Genomic DNA, 22,333 nt, shown 5'->3' on the forward strand with positions numbered 1-22,333 from the left:
TGCACCCTACTGCTATGCCGTCACTCTGTTTCTCTGCTCCCTGCTCCCTACTGCTGTGCTGTCACTCTGTGTCTATTCCCTACACCACACTACTGTGCCGTCACTCTGTGTCTCTGCTCCCTACACCACACTACTGTGCTGTCACTCTGTGTCTCTGCTCCCTGCACCCTACTGCTATGCCGTCAGTTTGTGTCTCTGCTCCCTGCTCCACACTGTTGTGCCGTCACTCTGTGTCTCTGCTCCCTGCTCCCTACTGCTGTGCCGTCACTCTGTGTCTCTGCTCCCTACTGCTGTGCCGTCACTCTGTGTCTCTGCTCCCTGCACCCTACTGCTGTGCCGTCACTCTGTGTCTATTACCTACACCATACTGCATTGCCGTCACTCTGTGTCTCTGCTCCCTACTGCTGTGCTGTCACTCTGTGTCTAATCCCTACACCACACTGCTCTGCCGTCACTCTGTGTCTCTGCTCCCTGCACCATACTGCTGTGCCGTCACTCTGTGTCTCTGCTCCCTGCTCCCTACTGCTGTGCCGTCACTCTGTGTCTCTGCTCCCTGCACCATACAGCTGTGCTGTCACTCTGTGTCTCTGCTCTCTGCTCCTCACTGCTGTGCCGTCACTGTGTCTCTTCTCCCTGCACCCTACTGCTGTGCCGTCACTCTGTGTCTCTTCTCCCTGCACCCTACTGCTGTGCCGTCACTCTGTGTCTCTGCTCCCTGCACCCTACTGCTGTGCTGTCACTCTGTGTCTCTGCTCCCTTCACCACACTGCTGTGCCGTCACTCTGTGTCTCTGCTACCTGCACCCTGCTGCTGTGCCGTCACTCTGTGTCTCTGCTCCCTGCACCCTACTGCTGTGCTGTCACTCTGTGTCTCTATTCCCTGCACCCTACTGCTGTGCTGTCACTGTGTGTCTCTGCTCCCTACTGCTGTGCCGTCACTCTGTGTCTCTGCTCCCTGCACCGCACTGCTGAGCCGTCACTCTGTGTCTCTGCTTCCTGCACCCTACTGCTGTGCTGTGACTGTGTGTCTATGCTCCCTGCACCCTACTGCTGTGCCGTCACTCTGTGTCTCTGCTCCCTGCTCCCTACTGCTGTGCCGTCACTGTGTCCCTGCTCCCTACTGCTGTGCCGTCACTCTGTGTCTCTGCTCCCTGCACCCTACTGCTGTGCTGTCACTCTGTGTCTCTGCTCTCTGCTCCACACTGCTGTGCCGTCACTGTGTCTCTTCTCCCTGCACCCTACTGCTGTGCCGTCACTCTGTGTCTCTTCTCCCTGCACCCTACTGCTGTGCCGTCACTCTGTGGCTCCCTGCTCCCTTCACCACACTGCTGTGCCGTCACTCTGTGTCTCTGCTTCCTGCACCCTGCTTCTGTGCCATCACTCTGTGTCTCTGCTCCCTGCACCCTACTGCTGTGCTGTCACTCTGTGTCTCTATTCCCTGCACCGTACTGCTGTGCTGTCACTGTGTGTCTATGCTCCCTACTGCTGTGCCGTCACTCTGTGTCTCTGCTCCTTGCACCGCACTGCTGAGCCGTCACTCTGTGTCTCTGCTTCCTGCACCCTGCTGCTGTGCCGTCACTCTGTGTCTCTGCTCCCTGCACCCTACTGCTGTGCCGTCACTCTGTGTCTCTGCTCCCTGCACCCTACTGCTGTGCCGTCACTCTGTGTCTCTGCTCCCTGCATCATACGGTTGTGCCGTCACTGTGTCTGTATTCCCTGCACCCTACTGCTGTGCCATCACTGTGTCTCTGCTCCCTGCACCCTACTGCTGTGCCGTCACTCTGTGTCTCTGCTCCCTGCACCCTACTGATGTTCTGTCACTGTGTGTCTCTGCTCCCTGCACCACACTGCTGTGCCATCACTCTGTGTCTCTGGTCCCTGCACCACACTGCTGTGCCGTCACTCTGTGTCTCTGCTGCCTGCTCCCTACTGCTGTGCTGTCACTGTGTGTCTCTGCTCCCTGCACCACACTGCTGTGCCGTCACTCTGTGTCTCTGCTCCCTGCACCACACTGCTGTGCCGTCACTCTGTGTCTCTGCTCCCTGCACCCTACTGCTGTGCCGTCACTCTGTGTCTCTGCTCCCTGCACCCTACTGCTGTGCCGTCACTCTGTGGTACTGCTCCCTGCACCCTACTGCTGTGCCGTTACTCTGTGTCTCTGCTCCCTGCTCCCTACTGCTGTGCCGTCACTCTGTGTCTCTGCTCCCTGCACCCTACTGCTGTGCTGTCACTCTGTGTCTCTGCTCTCTGCTCCACACTGCTGTGCCGTCACTGTGTCTCTTCTCCCTGCACCCTACTGCTGTGCCGTCACTCTGTGTCTCTTCTCCCTGCACCCTACTGCTGTGCCGTCACTCTGTGTCTCTGCTCCCTGCACCCTACTGCTGTGCTGTCACTCTGTGTCTCTGCTCCCTTCACCACACTGCTGTGCCGTCACTATGTGTCTCTGCTTCCTGCACCCTGCTGCTGTGCCGTCACTCTGTGTCTCTGCTCCCTGCACCCTACTGCTGTGCTGTCACTCTGTGTCTCTATTCCCTGCACCCTACTGCTGCGCTGTCACTGTGTGTCTCTGCTCCCTACTGCTGTGCCGTCACTCTGTGTCTCTGCTCCCTGCACCGCACTGCTGAGCTGTCACTCTGTGTCTCTGCTCCCTGCACCACACTGCTGTGCCGTCACTCTGTGTCCCTGCTCCCTGCACCCTACTGCTGTGCCGTCACTCTGTGTCTCTGCTCCCTGCACCCTACTGCTGTGCCGTCACTATGTGTCTCTGCTCCCTGCTCCCTACTGCTGTGCCGTCACTCTGTGTCTCTGCTCCCTGCACCCTACTGCTGTGCTGTCACTCTGTGTCTCTGCTCTCTGCTCCACACTGCTGTTCCGTCACTGTATCTCTTCTCCCTGCACCCTACTGCTGTGCCGTCACTCTGTGTCTCTTCTCCCTGCACCCTACTGCTGTGCCGTCACTCTGTGTCTCTGCTCCCTGCACCCTACTGCTGTGCTGTCACTCTGTGTCTCTGCTCCCTTCACCACACTGCTGTGCCGTCACTATGTGTCTCTGCTTCCTGCACCCTACTGCTGTGCCGTCACTCTGTGTCTCTGCTCCCTGCACCCTACTGCTGTGCCCTCACTGTGTGTCTCTAATCCCTGCACCACACTGCTGTGCCGTCACTCTGTGTCTCTGCTCTCTGCTCCACACTGCTGTGCCGTCACTGTGTCTCTTCTCCCTGCACCCTACTGCTGTGCTGTCACTCTGTGTCTCTGCTCCGTGCACCCTACTGCTATGCCGTCAGTCTGTGTCTCTGCTCCCTGCTCCACACTACTGTGCCGTCACTCTGTATCTCTGCTTCCTGCCTTCTACTGCTGTGCCGTCACTCTGTGTCTCTGCTCCCTGCACCCTACTGCTATGCCGTCACTCTGTTTCTCTGCTCCCTGCTCCCTACTGCTGTGCTGTCACTCTGTGTCTATTCCCTACACCACACTACTGTGCCGTCACTCTGTGTCTCTGCTCCCTACACCACACTACTGTGCTGTCACTCTGTGTCTCTGCTCCCTGCACCCTACTGCTATGCCGTCAGTTTGTGTCTCTGCTCCCTGCTCCACACTGTTGTGCCGTCACTCTGTGTCTCTGCTCCCTGCTCCCTACTGCTGTGCCGTCACTCTGTGTCTCTGCTCCCTACTGCTGTGCCGTCACTCTGTGTCTCTGCTCCCTGCACCCTGCTGCTGTGCCGTCACTCTGTGTCTATTACCTACACCATACTGCATTGCCGTCACTCTGTGTCTCTGCTCCCTACTGCTGTGCTGTCACTCTGTGTCTAATCCCTACACCACACTGCTCTGCCGTCACTCTGTGTCTCTGCTCCCTGCACCATACTGCTGTGCCGTCACTCTGTGTCTCTGCTCCCTGCTCCCTACTGCTGTGCCGTCACTCTGTGTCTCTGCTCCCTGCACCATACAGCTGTGCTGTCACTCTGTGTCTCTGCTCTCTGCTCCTCACTGCTGTGCCGTCACTGTGTCTCTTCTCCCTGCACCCTACTGCTGTGCCGTCACTCTGTGTCTCTTCTCCCTGCACCCTACTGCTGTGCCGTCACTCTGTGTCTCTGCTCCCTGCACCCTACTGCTGTGCTGTCACTCTGTGTCTCTGCTCCCTTCACCACACTGCTGTGCCGTCACTCTGTGTCTCTGCTACCTGCACCCTGCTGCTGTGCCGTCACTCTGTGTCTCTGCTCCCTGCACCCTACTGCTGTGCTGTCACTCTGTGTCTCTATTCCCTGCACCCTACTGCTGTGCTGTCACTGTGTGTCTCTGCTCCCTACTGCTGTGCCGTCACTCTGTGTCTCTGCTCCCTGCACCGCACTGCTGAGCCGTCACTCTGTGTCTCTGCTTCCTGCACCCTACTGCTGTGCTGTGACTGTGTGTCTATGCTCCCTGCACCCTACTGCTGTGCCGTCACTCTGTGTCTCTTCTCCCTGCTCCCTACTGCTGTGCCGTCACTGTGTCCCTGCTCCCTACTGCTGTGCCGTCACTCTGTGTCTCTGCTCCCTGCACCCTACTGCTGTGCTGTCACTCTGTGTCTCTGCTCTCTGCTCCACACTGCTGTGCCGTCACTGTGTCTCTTCTCCCTGCACCCTACTGCTGTGCCGTCACTCTGTGTCTCTTCTCCCTGCACCCTACTGCTGTGCCGTCACTCTGTGGCTCCCTGCTCCCTTCACCACACTGCTGTGCCGTCACTCTGTGTCTCTTCTCCCTGCACCCTACTGCTGTGCCGTCACTCTGTGTCTCTGCTCCCTGCACCCTACTGCTGTGCTGTCACTCTGTGTCTCTGCTCCCTTCACCACACTGCTGTGCCGTCACTATGTGTCTCTGCTTCCTGCACCCTACTGCTGTGCCGTCACTCTGTGTCTCTGCTCCCTGCACCCTACTGCTGTGCCCTCACTGTGTGTCTCTAATCCCTGCACCACACTGCTGTGCCGTCACTCTGTGTCTCTGCTCCCTGCACCCTACTGCTGTGCTGTCACTCTGTGTCTCTGCTCCGTGCACCCTACTGCTATGCCGTCAGTCTGTGTCTCTGCTCCCTGCTCCACACTACTGTGCCGTCACTCTGTATCTCTGCTTCCTGCCTTCTACTGCTGTGCCGTCACTCTGTGTCTCTGCTCCCTGCACCCTACTGCTATGCCGTCACTCTGTTTCTCTGCTCCCTGCTCCCTACTGCTGTGCTGTCACTCTGTGTCTATTCCCTACACCACACTACTGTGCCGTCACTCTGTGTCTCTGCTCCCTACACCACACTACTGTGCTGTCACTCTGTGTCTCTGCTCCCTGCACCCTACTGCTATGCCGTCAGTTTGTGTCTCTGCTCCCTGCTCCACACTGTTGTGCCGTCACTCTGTGTCTCTGCTCCCTGCTCCCTACTGCTGTGCCGTCACTCTGTGTCTCTGCTCCCTACTGCTGTGCCGTCACTCTGTGTCTCTGCTCCCTGCACCCTACTGCTGTGCCGTCACTCTGTGTCTATTACCTACACCATACTGCATTGCCGTCACTCTGTGTCTCTGCTCCCTACTGCTGTGCTGTCACTCTGTGTCTAATCCCTACACCACACTGCTCTGCCGTCACTCTGTGTCTCTGCTCCCTGCACCATACTGCTGTGCCGTCACTCTGTGTCTCTGCTCCCTGCTCCCTACTGCTGTGCCGTCACTCTGTGTCTCTGCTCCCTGCACCATACAGCTGTGCTGTCACTCTGTGTCTCTGCTCTCTGCTCCTCACTGCTGTGCCGTCACTGTGTCTCTTCTCCCTGCACCCTACTGCTGTGCCGTCACTCTGTGTCTCTTCTCCCTGCACCCTACTGCTGTGCCGTCACTCTGTGTCTCTGCTCCCTGCACCCTACTGCTGTGCTGTCACTCTGTGTCTCTGCTCCCTTCACCACACTGCTGTGCCGTCACTCTGTGTCTCTGCTACCTGCACCCTGCTGCTGTGCCGTCACTCTGTGTCTCTGCTCCCTGCACCCTACTGCTGTGCTGTCACTCTGTGTCTCTATTCCCTGCACCCTACTGCTGTGCTGTCACTGTGTGTCTCTGCTCCCTACTGCTGTGCCGTCACTCTGTGTCTCTGCTCCCTGCACCGCACTGCTGAGCCGTCACTCTGTGTCTCTGCTTCCTGCACCCTACTGCTGTGCTGTGACTGTGTGTCTATGCTCCCTGCACCCTACTGCTGTGCCGTCACTCTGTGTCTCTGCTCCCTGCTCCCTACTGCTGTGCCGTCACTGTGTCCCTGCTCCCTACTGCTGTGCCGTCACTCTGTGTCTCTGCTCCCTGCACCCTACTGCTGTGCTGTCACTCTGTGTCTCTGCTCTCTGCTCCACACTGCTGTGCCGTCACTGTGTCTCTTCTCCCTGCACCCTACTGCTGTGCCGTCACTCTGTGTCTCTTCTCCCTGCACCCTACTGCTGTGCCGTCACTCTGTGGCTCCCTGCTCCCTTCACCACACTGCTGTGCCGTCACTCTGTGTCTCTGCTTCCTGCACCCTGCTGCTGTGCCATCACTCTGTGTCTCTGCTCCCTGCACCCTACTGCTGTGCTGTCACTCTGTGTCTCTATTCCCTGCACCGTACTGCTGTGCTGTCACTGTGTGTCTATGCTCCCTACTGCTGTGCCGTCACTCTGTGTCTCTGCTCCTTGCACCGCACTGCTGAGCCCTCACTCTGTGTCTCTGCTTCCTGCACCCTGCTGCTGTGCCGTCACTCTGTGTCTCTGCTCCCTGCACCCTACTGCTGTGCCGTCACTCTGTGTCTCTGCTCCCTGCACCCTACTGCTGTGCCGTCACTCTGTGTCTCTGCTCCCTGCATCATACGGCTGTGCCGTCACTGTGTCTCTATTCCCTGCACCCTACTGCTGTGCCATCACTGTGTCTCTGCTCCCTGCACCCTACTGCTGTGCCGTCACTCTGTGTCTCTGCTCCCTGCACCCTACTGATGTTCTGTCACTGTGTGTCTCTGCTCCCTGCACCACACTGCTGTGCCATCACTCTGTGTCTCTGCTCCCTGCACCACACTGCTGTGCCGTCACTCTGTGTCTCTGCTGCCTGCTCCCTACTGCTGTGCTGTCACTGTGTGTCTCTGCTCCCTGCACCACACTGCTGTGCCGTCACTCTGTGTCTCTGCTCCCTGCACCACACTGCTGTGCCGTCACTCTGTGTCTCTGCTCCCTGCACCCTACTGCTGTGCCGTCACTCTGTGTCTCTGCTCCCTGCACCCTACTGCTGTGCCGTCACTCTGTGGTACTGCTCCCTGCACCCTACTGCTGTGCCGTTACTCTGTGTCTCTGCTCCCTGCTCCCTACTGCTGTGCCGTCCCTCTGTGTCTCTGCTCCCTGCACCCTACTGCTGTGCTGTCACTCTGTGTCTCTGCTCTCTGCTCCACACTGCTGTGCCGTCACTGTGTCTCTTCTCCCTGCACCCTACTGCTGTGCCGTCACTCTGTGTCTCTTCTCCCTGCAGCCTACTGCTGTGCTGTCACTCTGTGTCTCTGCTCCCTTCACCACACTACTGTGCCGTCACTCTGTGTCTCTGCTCCCTGCACCCTACTGCTGTGCCGTCACTCTGTGTCTCTGCTCCCTGCACCCTACGGCTATGCCGTCACTGTGTCTCTATTCCCTGCTCCCTACTGCTGTGCCATCACTGTGTCTCTGCTCCCTGCACCCTACTGCTGTGCCGTTCCTCTGTGTCTCTGCTCCCTGCACCCTACTGCTGTGCTGTCACTGTGTGTCTCTGCTCCGTGCACCACACTGCTGTGCCGTCACTCTGTGTCTCTGCTCCCTGCACCACACTGCTGTGCCGTCACTCTGTGTCTCTGCTCCCTGCACCCTACTGCTGTGCCGTCACTCTGTGTCTCTGCTCCCTACACCCTACTGCTGTGCCGTCACTCTGTGTCTCTGCTCCCTGCACCCTACTGCTGTGCCGTTACTCTGTGTCTCTGCTCCCTGCTCCCTACTGCTGTGCCGTCACTCTGTGTCTCTGCTCCCTGCACCCTACTGCTGTGCTGTCACTCTGTGTCTCTGCTCTCTGCTCCACGCTGCTGTGCCGTCACTATGTCTCTTCTCCCTGCACCCTACTGCGGTGCCGTCACTCTGTGTCTCTTCTCCCTGCACCCTACTGCTGTGCTGTCACTCTGTGTCTCTGCTCCCTGCACCCTACTGCTGTGCTGTCACTCTGTGTCTCTGCTCCCTTCTCCACACTACTGTACCGTCACTCTGTGTCTCTGCTTCCTGCACCTTGCTGCTGTGCCGTCACTCTGTGTCTCTGCTCCCTGCACCCTACTGCTGTGCTGTCACTCTGTGTCTCTATTCCCTGCATCCTACTGCTGTGCTGTCACTGTGTGTCTCTGCTCCCTACTGCTGTGCCGTCACTCTGTGTCTCTGCTCCCTGCACCGCACTGCTGAGCCGTCACTCTGTGTCTCTGCTTCCTGCACCCTACTGCTATGCTGTCACTGTGTATCTATGCTCCCTGCACCCTACTGCTGTGCCGTCACTCTGCGTCTCTGCTCCCTGCTCCCTACTGCTGTGCCGTCACTCTGTGTCTCTGCTCCCTGCTCCCTACTGCTGTGCCGTCACTCTGTGTCTCTGCTCCCTGCACCCTACTGCTGTGCCGTCACTCTGTGTCTCTGCTCCGTGCACCGCTCTTCTGAGCCGTCACTCTGTGTCTCTGCTTCCTGCACCCTGCTGCTGTGCCGTCACTCTGTGTCTCTGCTCCCTGCTCCACACTGCTGTGCCGTCACTGTGTCTCTTCTCCCTGCACCAAACTGCTGTGCCGTCACTCTGTGTCTCTTCTCCCTGCACCCTACTGCTTTGCTGTCACTCTGTGACTCTGCTCCCTTCACCACACTACTGTGCCGTCACTCTGTGTCTCTGCTCCCTGCACCCTACTGCTGTGCCGTCACTCTGTGTCTCTGCTCCCTGCACCCTACGGCTGTGCCATCACTGTGTCTCTATTCCCTGCACCCTACTGCTGTGCCGTCACTGTGTCTCTGCTCCCTGCACCCTACTGCTGTGCCGTTCCTCTGTGTCTCTGCTCCCTGCACCCTACTGCTGTGCTGTCACTGTGTGTCTCTGCTCCCTGCACCACACTGCTGTGCCGTCACTGTGTGTCTCTGCTCCCTGCACCACACTGCTGTGCCGTCACTCTGTGTCTCTGCTCCCTGCACCCTACTGCTGTGCCGTCACTCTGTGTCTCTGCTCCCTACACCCTACTGCTGTGCCGTCACTCTGTGTCTCTGCTCCCTGCACCCTACTGCTGTGCCGTTACTCTGTGTCTCTGCTCCCTGCTCCCTACTGCTGTGCCGTCACTCTGTGTCTCTGCTCCCTGAACCCTACTGCTGTGCTGTCACTCTGTGTCTCTGCTCTCTGCTCCACACTACTGTGCCGTCACTGTGTCTCTTCTCCCTGCACCCTACTGCTGTGCCGTCACTCTGTGTCACTTCTCCCTGCACCCTACTGCTGTGCTGTCACTCTGTGTCTCTGCTCTCTGCACCCTACTGCTGTGCTGTCACTCTGTGTCTCTGCTCCCTTCTCCACACTACTGTGCCGTCACTCTGTGTCTCTGCTTCCTGCACCTTGCTGCTGTGCCGTCACTCTGTGTCTCTGCTCCCTGCACCCTACTGCTGTGCTGTCACTCTGTGTCTCTATTCCCTGCACCCTACTGCTGTGCTGTCACTGTGTGTCTCTGCTGCCTACTGCTGTGCCGTCACTCTGTGTCTCTGCTCCCTGCACCGCACTGCTGAGCCGTCACTCTGTGTCTCTGCTTCCTGCACCCTACTGCTATCCTGTCACTGTGTGTCTATGCTCCCTGCACCCTACTGCTGTGCCGTCACTCTGCGTCTCTGCTCCCTGCTCCCTACTGCTGTGCCGTCACTCTGTGTCTCTGCTCCCTGCTCCCTACTGCTGTGCCGTCACTCTGTGTCTCTGCTCCCTGCACCCTACTGCTGTGCCATCACTCTGTGTCTCTGCTCCCTGCACCGCTCTTCTGAGCCGTCACTCTGTGTCTCTGCTTCCTGCACCCTGCTGCTGTGCCGTCACTCTGTGTCTCTGCTCCCTGCACCACAGTGCTGTGCCATCACTATGTCTCTATTCCCTGCACCAAACTGTTGTGCCGTCTCTGTGTGTCTCTGCTCCCTGCACCCTACTGCTGTGCCGTCACTCTGTGTCTTCGCTCCCTGCACCCTACTGCTGTGCTGTCACTCTGTGTCTCTGCTCCCTGCACCCTACTGCTGTGCCGTCACTCTGTGTCTCTATTCCCTGCCCCACACTGCTCTGCCGTCACTCTGTGTCTTTATTCCTTGCACCACACTACTGTGCCGTCACTCTGTGTCTCTGCTCCCTGCACCACACTGCTCTGCTGTCACTCTGTGTCTCTGCTCCCTGCACCCTACTGCTGTGCCGTCACTCTGTGTCTCTGCTCCCTGCACCCTACTGCTGTGCCGTCACTGTGTGTCTCTATTCCCTGCACCACACTGCTGTTCCGTCACTCTGTGTCTCTGCTCCCTGCACCCTACTGCTGTGCTGTCACTCTGTGTCTGTGCTCCGTGCACCCTACTGCTATGCCGTCAGTCTGTGTCTCTGCTCCCTGCTCCACACTGCTGTGCCGTCACTCTGTATCTCTGCTACCTGCCTTCAACTGCTGTACCGTCACTCTGTGTATCTGCTCCCTGCACCCTACTGCTGTGCCGTCACTCTGTTTCTCTGCTCCCTGCTCCCTACTGCTGTGCTGTCACTCTGTGTCTATTCCCTACACCACACTACTGTGCCGTCACTCTGTGTCTCTGCTCCCTACACCACACTACTGTGCTGTCACTCTGTGTCTCTGCTCCCTGCACCCTACTGCTATGCCGTCAGTCTGTGTCTCTGCTCCCTGCTCCACACTGTTGTGCCGTCACTCTGTGTCTCTGCTCCCTGCTCCCTACTGCTGTGCCGTCACTCTGTGTCTCTGCTCCCTACTGCTGTGCCGTCACTCTGTGTCTCTGCTCCCTGCACCCTACTGCTGTGCCGTCACTCTGTGTCTATTACCTACACCATACCGCATTGCCATCACTCTTTGTCTCTGCTCCCTACTGCTGTGCTGTCACTCTGTGTCTATTCCCTACACCACACTGCTCTGCCGTCACTCTGTGTCTCTGCTCCCTGCACCACACTGCTGTGCCATCACTCTGTGTCTCTGCTCCCTGCTCCCTACTGCTGTGCCGTCACTCTGTGTCTCTGCTCCCTGCACCCTACAGCTGTGCTGTCACTCTGTGTCTCTGCTCTCTGCACCCCACTGCTGTGCCGTCACTCTGTGTCTCTTCTCCCTGCACCCTACTGCTGTGCCGTCACTCTGTGTCTCTGCTCCCTTCACCACACTGCTGTGCCGTCACTCTGTGTCTCTGCTTCCTGCACCCTGCTGCTGTGCCGTCACTCTGTGTCTCTGCTCCCTGCACCCTACTGCTGTGCTGTCACTCTGTGTCTCTATTCCCTGCACCCTACTGCTGTGCTGTCACTGTGTGTCTCTGCTCCCTACTGCTGTGCCGTCACTCTGTGTCTCTGCTCCCTGCACCGCACTGCTGAGCCGTCACTCTGTGTCTCTGCTCCCTGCACCCTACTGCTGTGCCGTCACTATGTGTCTCTGCTCCCTGCTCCCTACTGCTGTGCCGTCACTCTGTGTCTCTGCTCCCTGCACCCTACTGCTGTGCTGTCACTCTGTGTCTCTGCTCTCTACTCCACACTGCTGTTCCGTCACTGTATCTCTTCTCCCTGCACCCTACTGCTGTGCCGTCACTCTGTGTCTCTTCTCCCTGCACCCTACTGCTGTGCCGTCACTCTGTGTCTCTGCTCCCTGCACCCTACTGCTGTGCTGTCACTCTGTGTCTCTGCTCCCTTCACCACACTGCTGTGCCGTCACTATGTGTCTCTGCTTCCTGCACCCTGCTGCTGTGCCGTCACTCTGTGTCTCTGCTCCCTGCACCCTACTGCTGTGCTGTCACTCTGTGTCTCTATTCCCTGCACCCTACTGCTGCGCTGTCACTGTGTGTCTCTGCTCCCTACTGCTGTGCCGTCACTCTGTGTCTCTGCTCCCTGCACCGCACTGCTGAGCTGTCACTTTGTGTCTCTGCTCCCTGCACCACACTGCTGTGCCGTCACTCTGTGTCCCTGCTCCCTGCACCCTACTGCTGTGCCGTCACTCTGTGTCTCTGCTCCCTGCACCCTACTACTGTGCCGTCACTATGTGTCTCTGCTCCCTGCTCCCTACTGCTGTGCCGTCACTCTGTGTCTCTGCTCCCTGCACCCTACTGCTGTGGTGTCACTCTGTGTCTCTGCTCTCTGCTCCACACTGCTGTTCCGTCACTGTATCTCTTCTCCCTGCACCCTACTGCTGTGCCGTCACTCTGTGTCTCTTCTCCCTGCACCCTACTGCTGTGCCGTCACTCTGTGTCTCTGCTCCCTGCACCCTACTGCTGTGCTGTCACTCTGTGTCTCTGCTCCCTTCACCACACTGCTGTGCCGTCACTATGTGTCTCTGCTTCCTGCACCCTGCTGCTGTGCCGTCACTCTGTGTCTCTGCTCCCTGCACCGTACTGCTGTGCTGTCACTCTGTGTCTCTATTCCCTGCACCCTACTGCTGCGCTGTCACTGTGTGTCTCTGCTCCCTACTGCTGTGCCGTCACTCTGTGTCTCTGCTCCCTGCACCGCACTGCTGAGCTGTCACTCTTTGTCTCTGCTTCCTTCACCCTGCTGCTGTGCCGTCACTCTGTGTCTCTGCTCCCTGCACTCTACTGCTGTGCCGTCACTCTGTGTCTCTGCTCCCTGCACCCTACTGCTGTGCCGTCACTCTGTGTCTCTGCTCCCTGCACCCTACGGCTGTGCCATCACTGTGTCTCTATTCCCTGCACCCTACTGCTGTGCCATCACTGTGTCTCTGCTCCCTGCACCCTACTGCTGTGCCGTCACTCTGTGTCTCTGCTCCCTGCACCCTACTGCTGTGCTGTCAATGTGTGTCTCTGCTCCCTGCACCACACTACTGTGCAGTCACTCTGTGTCTCTGCTCCCTGCACCACACTGCTGTGCCGTCACTCTGTGTCTCTGCTCCCTGCTCCCTACTGCTGTGCTGTCACTGTGTGTCTCTGCTCCCTGCACCACACTGCTGTGCCGTCACTCTGTGTCTCTGCTCCCTGCACCACACTGCTGTGCCGTCAGTCTGTGTCTCTGCTCCGTGCTCCACACTGTTGTGCCGTCACTCTGTGTCTCTGCTCCCTGCTCCCTACTGCTGTGCCGTCACTCTGTGTCTCTGCTCTCTGCACCCTACTGCTGTGCTGTCACTCTGTGTCTCTGCTCCCTACACCACACTACTGTGCTGTCACTCTGTGTCTCTGCTCCCTGCACCCTACTGCTATGCCGTCAGTCTGTTTCTCTGCTCCCTGCACCCTACTACTGTGCCGTCAGTCTGTGCCTCTGCTCCCTGCTCCACACTGTTGTGCCGTCACTCTGTGTCTCTGCTCCCTGCTCCCTACTGCTGTGCCGTCACTCTGTGTCTCTGCTCCCTGCTCCCTACTGCTGTGCCGTCACTCTGTGTCTCTGCTCTCTGCACCCTACTGCTGTGCTGTCACTCTGTGTCTCTGCTCCCTACACCACACTACTGTGCTGTCACTCTGTGTCTCTGCTCCCTGCACCCTACTGCTATGCCGTCAGTCTGTTTCTCTGCTCCCTGCACCCTACTGCTGTGCCGTCAGTCAGTCTGTGTCTCTGCTCCCTGCTCCACACTGTTGTGCCGTCACTCTGTGTCTCTGCTCCCTGCTCCCTACTGCTGTACCGTCACTCTGTGTCTCTGCTCCCTGCTCCCTACTGCTGTGCCGTCACTCTGTGTCTCTGCTCCCTGCACCCTACTGCTGTGCCGTCACTCTGTGTCTATTCCCTACACCATACTGCTTTGCCGTCACTCTGTGTCTCTGCTCTCTGCTCCCTAGTGCTGTGCTGTCACTCTGTGTCTATTCCCTACACCACACCGCTGTGCCGTCACTCTGTGTCTCTGCTCCCTGCTCCCTACTGCTGTGCCGTCACTCTGTGTCTCTGCTCCCTGCTCCACACTGTTGTGCCGTCACTCTGTGTCTCTGCTCCCTGCTCCCTACTGCTGTGCTGTCACTGTGTCTGTTCCCTTCACCACACTGCTGTGCCGTCACTCTGTGTCTCTGCTCCCTGCTCCCTACTGCTGTGCTGTCACTGTGTCTATTCCCTACACCACACTGCTGTGCTGTCACTCTGTGTCTCTATTCCCTGCACCACACTGCTGTGCCGTCACTCTGTGTCTCTGCTCCCTGCTCCCTACTGCTGTGCTGTCACTCTGTGTCTCTGCTCCCTGCACCCTACTGCTATGCCGTCAGTCTGTTTCTCTGCTCCCTGCACCCTACTGCTGTGCCGTCACTCTGTGTCTCTGCTCCCTGCTCCCTACTGCTGTGCCGTCACTCTGTGTCTCTGCTCCCTGCACCCTACTGCTGTGCCGTCACTCTGTGTCTCTGCTCCCTGCACCGTACTGCTGTGCCGTCACTCTGTGTCTCTGCTCCCTGCACCCTACTGCTGTGCCGTCACTCTGTTTCTCTGCTCCCTGCTCCCTACTGCTGTGCCATCACTGTGTCTATTCCCTACACCACACTGCTGTGCAGTCACTCTGTGTCTCTGCTCCCTACACCACACTACTGTGCTGTCACTCTGTGTCTCTGCTCCCTGCACCCTACTGCTATGCCGTCAGTCTGTTTCTCTGCTCCCTGCACCCTACTGCTGTGCCGTCAGTCTGTGTCTCTGCTCCCTGCTCCACACTGTCGTGCCGTCACTCTGTGTCTCTGCTCCCTGCTCCCTACTGCTGTGCCGTCACTCTGTGTCTCTGCTCCCTGCTCCCTACTGCTGTGCCGTCACTATGTGTCTCTGCTCCCTGCACCCTACTGCTGTGCTGTCACTCTGTGTCTATTCCCTACACCATACTGCTTTGCCGTCACTCTGTGTCTCTGCTCTCTGCTCCCTACTGCTGTGCTGTCACTCTGTATCTATTCCCTACACCACACCGCTGTGCCGTCACTCTGTGTCTCTGCTCCCTGCACCACACTACTGTGCCGTCACTCTGTGTCTCTGCTCCCTGCTGCCTACTGCTGTGCCGTCACTCTGTGTCTCTGCTCCCTGCTCCCTACTGCTGTGCTGTCACTGTGTGTCTCTATTCCCTACACCACACTGCTGTGCCGTCACTGTGTGTCTCTGCTCCCTGCACCCTACTGCTGTGCCGTCACTCTGTGTCTCTATTCCCTGCTCCCTACTGCTGTGCCGTCACTCTGTGTCTCTGCTCCCTGCTCCCTACTGCTGTGCTGTCACTGTGTCTATTCCCTAGACCACACTGCTATGCTGTCACTCTGTGTCTCTATTCCCTGCTCCCTACTGCTGTGCCGTCACTCTGTGTCTCTGCTCCCTGCACCCTACTGCTGTGCTGTCACTCTGTGTCTGTTCCCTTCACCACACTGCTGTGCCGTCACTCTGTGTCTCTGCTCCCTACTGCTGTGCTGTCACTGAGGCTATTCCCTGCACCACAGTGCTGTGCTGTCACTCTGTGTCTCTATTCCTTGCAGCACACTGCTGTGCCGTGACTCTGTGTCTCTTCTCCCTGCTCCCTACTGCTGTGCCGTCACTCTGTGTCTCTGCTCCATGCACCACACTGCTGTGCCGTCACTCTGTGTCTCTTCTCCCTGCTCCCTACTGCTGTGCCGTCACTCTGTGTCTCTTCTCCCTGCTCTCTACTGCTGTGCCGTCACTCTGTGTCTCTTCTCCCTGCTCCCTACTGCTGTGCCGTCACTCTGTGTCTCTGCTCCCTGCACCACACTGCTGTGCCGTCACTCTGTGTCTCTGCTCCCTGCACCACACTGCTGTGCCGTCACTCTGTGTCTCTGCTCCTTGCTGCCTACTGCTGTGCCGTCACTCTGTGTCTCTGCTCCCTGCTCCCTACTGCTGTGCTGTCACTGTGTGTCTCTATTCCCTACACCACACTGCTGTGCCGTCAGTGTGTGTCTCTGCTCCCTGCACCCTACTGCTGTGCCGTCACTCTGTGTCTCTATTCCCTACACCACACTGCTGTGCCGTCACTGTGTGTCTCTGCTCCCTGCACCACACTGCTGTGCCGTCAATCTGTGTCTCTGCTCCCTGCACCACACTACTGTGCCGTCACTCTGTGTCTCTGCTCCCTGCTGCCTACTGCTGTGCCGTCAGTGTGTGTCTCTGCTCCCTGCACCCTACTGCTGTGCCGTCACTCTGTGTCTCTATTCCCTACACCACACTGCTGTGCCGTCACTGTGTGTCTCTGCTCCCTGCACCACACTGCTGTGCCGTCACTCTGTGTCTCTGCTCCCTGCTGCCTACTGCTATGCCGTCACTCTGTGTCTCTATTCCCTACACCACACTGCTGTGCCGTCACTGTGTGTCTCTGCTCCCTACACCACACTGCTGTGCCGTCACTCTGTGTCTCTTCTCCCTGCTCCCTACTGCTGTGCCGTCACTCTGTGTCTCTTCTCCCTGCTCCCTACTGCTGTGCCGTCACTCTGTGTCTCTGCTCCCTGCACCACACTGCTGTGCCGTCACTCTGTGTCTCTGCTCCCTGCACCACACTGCTGTGCCGTCACTCTGTGTCTCTGCTCCCTGCTGCCTACTGCTGTGCCGTCACTCTGTGTCTCTGCTCCCTGTTCCCTACTGCTGTGCTGTCACTGTGTGTCTCTATTCCCTACACCACACTGCTGTGCCGTCACTGTGTGTCTCTGCTCCCTGCACCCTACTGCTGTGCCGTCACTCTGTGTCTCTATTCCCTACACCACACTGCTGTGCCGTCACTGTGTGTCTCTGCTCCCTGCACCACACTGCTGTGCCGTCACTCTGTGTCTCTGCTCCCTGCTGCCTACTGCTATGCCGTCACTCTGTGTCTCTATTCCCTACACCACACTGCTGTGCCGTCACTGTGTGTCTCTGCTCCCTACACCACACTGCTGTGCAGTCACTCTGTGTCTCTTCTCCCTGCTCCCTACTGCTGTGCCGTCACTCTGTGTCTCTTCTCCCTGCTCCCTACTGCTGTGCCGTCACTCTGTGTCTCTGCTCCCTGTTCCCTACTGCTGTGCTGTCACTGTGTGTCTCTATTCCCTACACCACACTGCTGTGCCGTCACTGTGTGTCTCTGCTCCCTGCACCCTACTGCTGTGCCGTCACTCTGTGTCTCTATTCCCTACACCACACTGCTGTGCCGTCACTGTGTGTCTCTGCTCCCTGCACCACACTGCTGTGCCGTCACTCTGTGTCTCTGCTCCCTGCTGCCTACTGCTATGCCGTCACTCTGTGTCTCTATTCCCTACACCACACTGCTGTGCCGTCACTGTGTGTCTCTGCTCCCTACACCACACTGCTGTGCCGTCACTCTGTGTCTCTTCTCCCTGCTCCCTACTGCTGTGCCGTCACTCTGTGTCTCTTCTCCCTGCTCCCTACTGCTGTGCCGTCACTCTGTGTCTCTGCTCCCTGCACCACACTGCTGTGCCGTCACTCTGTGTCTCTGCTCCCTGCACCACACTGCTGTGCCGTCACTCTGTGTCTCTGCTCCCTGCTGCCTACTGCTGTGCCGTCACTCTGTGTCTCTGCTCCCTGTTCCCTACTGCTGTGCTGTCACTGTGTGTCTCTATTCCCTACACCACACTGCTGTGCCGTCACTGTGTGTCTCTGCTCCCTGCACCCTACTGCTGTGCCGTCACTCTGTGTCTCTATTCCCTACACCACACTGCTGTGCCGTCACTGTGTGTCTCTGCTCCCTGCACCACACTGCTGTGCCGTCACTCTGTGTCTCTGCTCCCTGCTGCCTACTGCTATGCCGTCACTCTGTGTCTCTATTCCCTACACCACACTGCTGTGCCGTCACTGTGTGTCTCTGCTCCCTACACCACACTGCTGTGCCGTCACTCTGTGTCTCTTCTCCCTGCTCCCTACTGCTGTGCCGTCACTCTTTGTCTCTTCTCCCTGCTCCCTACTGCTGTGCCGTCACTCTGTGTCTCTGCTCCCTGCACCCTACTGCTGTGCCGTCACTCTGTGTCTCTGCTCCCTGTTCCCTACTGCTGTGCTGTCACTGTGTGTCTCTATTCCCTACACCACACTGCTGTGCCGTCACTGTGTGTCTCTGCTCCCTGCACACTACTGCTGTGCCGTCACTCTGTGTCTCTATTCCCTACACCACACTGCTGTGCCGTCACTGTGTGTCTCTGCTCCCTGCACCACACTGCTGTGCCGTCACTCTGTGTCTCTGCTCCCTGCTGCCTACTGCTATGCCGTCACTTTGTGTCTCTATTCCCTACACCACACTGCTGTGCCGTCACTGTGTGTCTCTGCTCCCTACACCACACCGCTGTGCCGTCACTCTGTGTCTCTTCTCCCTGCTCCCTACTGCTGTGCCGTCACTCTGTGTCTCTTCTCCCTGCTCCCTACTGCTGTGCCGTCACTCTGTGTCTCTGCTCCCTGCACCACACTGCTGTGCCGTCACTCTGTGTCTCTGCTCCCTGCTGCCTACTGCTGTGCCGTCACTCTGTGTCTCTGCTCCCTGTTCCCTACTGCTGTGCTGTCACTGTGTGTCTCTATTCCCTACACCACACTGCTGTGCCGTCACTGTGTGTCTCTGCTCCCTGCACCCTACTGCTGTGCCGTCACTCTGTGTCTCTATTCCCTACACCACACTGCTGTGCCGTCACTGTGTGTCTCTGCTCCCTGCACCACACTGCTGTGCCGTCACTCTGTGTCTCTGCTCCCTGCTGCCTACTGCTATGCCGTCACTCTGTGTCTCTATTCCCTACACCACACTGCTGTGCCGTCACTGTGTGTCTCTGCTCCCTACACCACACTGCTGTGCCGTCACTCTGTGTCTCTTCTCCCTGCTCCCTACTGCTGTGCCGTCACTCTGTGTCTCTTCTCCCTGCTCCCTACTGCTGTGCCGTCACTCTGTGTCTCTGCTCCCTGCACCCTACTGCTGTGCCGTCACTCTGTGTCTCTGCTCCCTGTTCCCTACTGCTGTGCTGTCACTGTGTGTCTCTATTCCCTACACCACACTGCTGTGCCGTCACTGTGTGTCTCTGCTCCCTGCACCCTACTGCTGTGCCGTCACTCTGTGTCTCTATTCCCTACACCACACTGCTGTGCCGTCACTGTGTGTCTCTGCTCCCTGCACCACACTGCTGTGCCGTCACTCTGTGTCTCTGCTCCCTGCTGCCTACTGCTATGCCGTCACTCTGTGTCTCTATTCCCTACACCACACTGCTGTGCCGTCACTGTGTGTCTCTGCTCCCTACACCACACTGCTGTGCCGTCACTCTGTGTCTCTTCTCCCTGCTCCCTACTGCTGTGCCGTCACTCTGTGTCTCTTCTCCCTGCTCCCTACTGCTGTGCCGTCACTCTGTGTCTCTTCTCCCTGCTCCCTACTGCTGTGCCGTCACTCTGTGTCTCTGCTCCCTGCACCACCCTGCTATTTACCTTAACTGGTGAATATAACTTTTTTCTTTAGTACGTGTTATTACCAGCTGACATCTCTTTTCTGCCTAAAACAAAATGTTCTTTTAATACAAATAATCACATTTTTAGTAGCAAATGACAAGTTTGATACAAACTGATTTAGCAAAATGAAATACTGGAGCCTCTTCAGTTACCTACAGGTGGCTATACTGTGAGACAGATCACTATAGCTGACTGCATGGTGTAATGGGCACAGTAGCTCTCCGAGGACCCCCTGGTCTGTCCTACACATGACTCGCGTAGGTCCCTGTTCAGCAGCAGAGTGTCCCTGCAAATCATTCATATACAATACGTTGGCATCTACTGTACACTCGTTGGTTAGAACATTATTGAGGGAGCTTTAACCCATTAAACAGGACACTGGGCAACGATAGTGCCAACTGCGAGTTCACCTACCTCCAACCTGGAGTCCTCCTTACCCCTCCGCAGCAGCGACAGTTCCTTCTGTAGGTTCCCAAGGTGAATGGACTGTTGGAGCAGAGCAATAAGGCACAGGAGGACCCCCAGCCAAGCCCCCGGCCCTGCCCACAGACCCCTGGCCAGGTCTGGAAGCACCCTGGCTGGAGGTAACTGGGGCATGTTTTTGCCCACGCTTGGCCACGTGCAAATTGAGGAAGGAAAGAGATAGGGTGGGCAGGACGGGGGACCAGGGGGGATTAAGGGATTATTGCGTCATAATCTGAGGCAGGCTGGGGGAAAATGGGTAAAGATATAAAGATGGTATATAGATGGTATACAGGAGAGAAGTGATACAGAGAGTACAGCGGAGAGCTCCTGCAGGTGGGGATTATCCCGGGAATATAATCTGCGCAGGACAGAGGAAAACAGCTTTCTCAGCCAAAGAGGGAAGACGAATAGAAATTGAGCAATGAAACTGAAAGTGGAGGAGGATAGAGGGGAGAGAGAGAGGTGGTCTGAGAATGAGGGAGAAGCAAGTGACTGCCAGCAGCAGAGGGGTCCGGAGATGCCCAGCACAGGCGTATACACATACAGTGCCTATTCCCTCTCCTCCTGGTAATAACAGGCCAGGTAATAGTCATCGATGAGGCTGCGGGAAGCCACCGGATCAATGACTCACCAGGAAAACCCTGATATGCAAATCAGGCAACATTTAAGGAAAAGGCTGAGCTGTCCCGTAACACCTCTGCCAGTGTCCTGCCCGAAGGCACAAGTCACAATGGGAGGCACGCTGCCAGGATGCAGCTAGAGGAATACAGGGAGAGAGCAAACGCTGGAGTGTCAGCTCTTTGAACGAGCACCTGTTTGTCTACGGAGCACGCATGAAAGGATTACATATGCACCGGTGATCAGGAATAAGGTGAGCATTCGTGGGACTACAAGTATCAGCATGCCCATGCCAGACAAATACTGCAGGGCAGAGCCACAATCAAAAGGTTATTGAATGGAAATACAGGGTTAAAGAAATATAGCAGTCCCTTCCCCAAATAATGATGACATATTCTTACATGGTACTGACCTTTGACCCTTTAATAAGGTGTTTTAATCAAATTTACTTTATTATGAAATGATCACTGTGATTCAGAGAAGGGAAAATCCTGGCTGGGCATGCTGAGATTTGTAGTACCTGGGATAAGAAAACGTTGAATGGATTTGTTATAACTTTTCTGTGTTATTGCAGCAGGCGCGGCCCTAAGCGGGCACATTGCACCATGAGACATTACCCTGTTGTTGGCATCTGTCCACAAATACATGGGAGACTTTTCAAAATAACGGGTGACCTCCCTTAAGCCGGGCAAGACATACAGGCGGCAGGGAAATTGCCATGAGTGGCATCATTACATCCCACCCACCATGGGAGCCAACTTTTTTTTTTTAAAAGGATTGGGGTTTTTCCCGTTATCCTCCCTGTATGTTTGAAAAATGGCTGGGTGGCAACACGAATATTGGGGGTGCCCAAGCACCCACGGAAACATCCCGCCACATCATATGGAAGCGATGTCTGTATAGCAGACAACTATGGTTACCGGACATGTTGGCATTAAGCCGCCGTCAGACCATAGTTGCCAGCCTGTGTATTGTTGCCATTCTCAGTCTCCAGAGGTTGCCAAATGTGATCTGAGAGCTTGGGCTCCGAGCACAGAACCTGCTGGGGCCACAGCGATCCTTACCTCTGAGCAGCAGGGCCTGACCATGTGTTGCGCTGTGCTGCTGGTCCCATCCGGGTGTGGATCATTAGGTCTACAGTAAGTAGATAGACAATGTTTTGGTAGACAGTGGAAGATAGACAGGCAATAGGTCGACAGGGTCTGAAGGTCGACACACTAAAGGTCGACTAGTAAGAAGGTTGACAGATACAGAGGGTCGATAGGGTCTTTAGGTCGACACACAAATTGTCAACATTTTTTTTTTTCTAGCCCTAATCTTCACCCTAACCCTAACCCTCCCCTTGGTGCCTAACCTTAACCCTCCCTCCTGGTGCCTAACCCTAACCTTCGGGGGAGGTGCCTGACCCTAACCGTCCCTTCTAGTGCCTAACCCTTCGGTAAGTGCCTAACCTCCCTCCTGGTGCCTAACCCTAACCGTCCCTTCTAGTGCCTAACCCTTCGGTAAGTGCCTAACCTTCCCTCCTGGTGCCTAACTCTAATCCTCCCTCCTGGTGCCTAACCCTAACCGTCGGAGTAAGTGTCTAACATTAACCGTCCCTTCTAGTGCCTAACCCTTTGGTAAGTGCCTAATCCTCCCTCCTGGTGCCTAACCCTAACTGTCGGACTAAGGCCCTCATTCAGAGCCGCTCGCTAGCGGCAGTACGCTCGT

At 57.0% G+C, this 22,333-nt stretch overlaps 1 protein-coding gene across 1 annotated transcript in view; it reads right to left on the reverse strand.

Moving 5' to 3' along the window:
- The window catches only part of TNFSF13 (TNF superfamily member 13), a 69,480-nt gene extending 49,343 nt beyond the window's left edge, over positions 1–20,137 (reverse strand). Inside the window, exon 1 of the mRNA XM_088464622.1 lies at positions 19,955–20,137. Within this exon, the coding sequence (XP_088320748.1) occupies positions 19,955–20,137 (183 nt within the window). The remainder of the gene's footprint in view (positions 1–19,954) is intronic.
- Between the last annotated feature and the right edge of the window lie 2,196 nt (positions 20,138–22,333).

Source organism: Taudactylus pleione, unplaced genomic scaffold, assembly GCF_031769625.1.
Source record: "Taudactylus pleione unplaced genomic scaffold, aTauple2 ptg001724l, whole genome shotgun sequence".
Classification (NCBI taxonomy): Eukaryota; Metazoa; Chordata; class Amphibia; order Anura; family Myobatrachidae; genus Taudactylus; species Taudactylus pleione.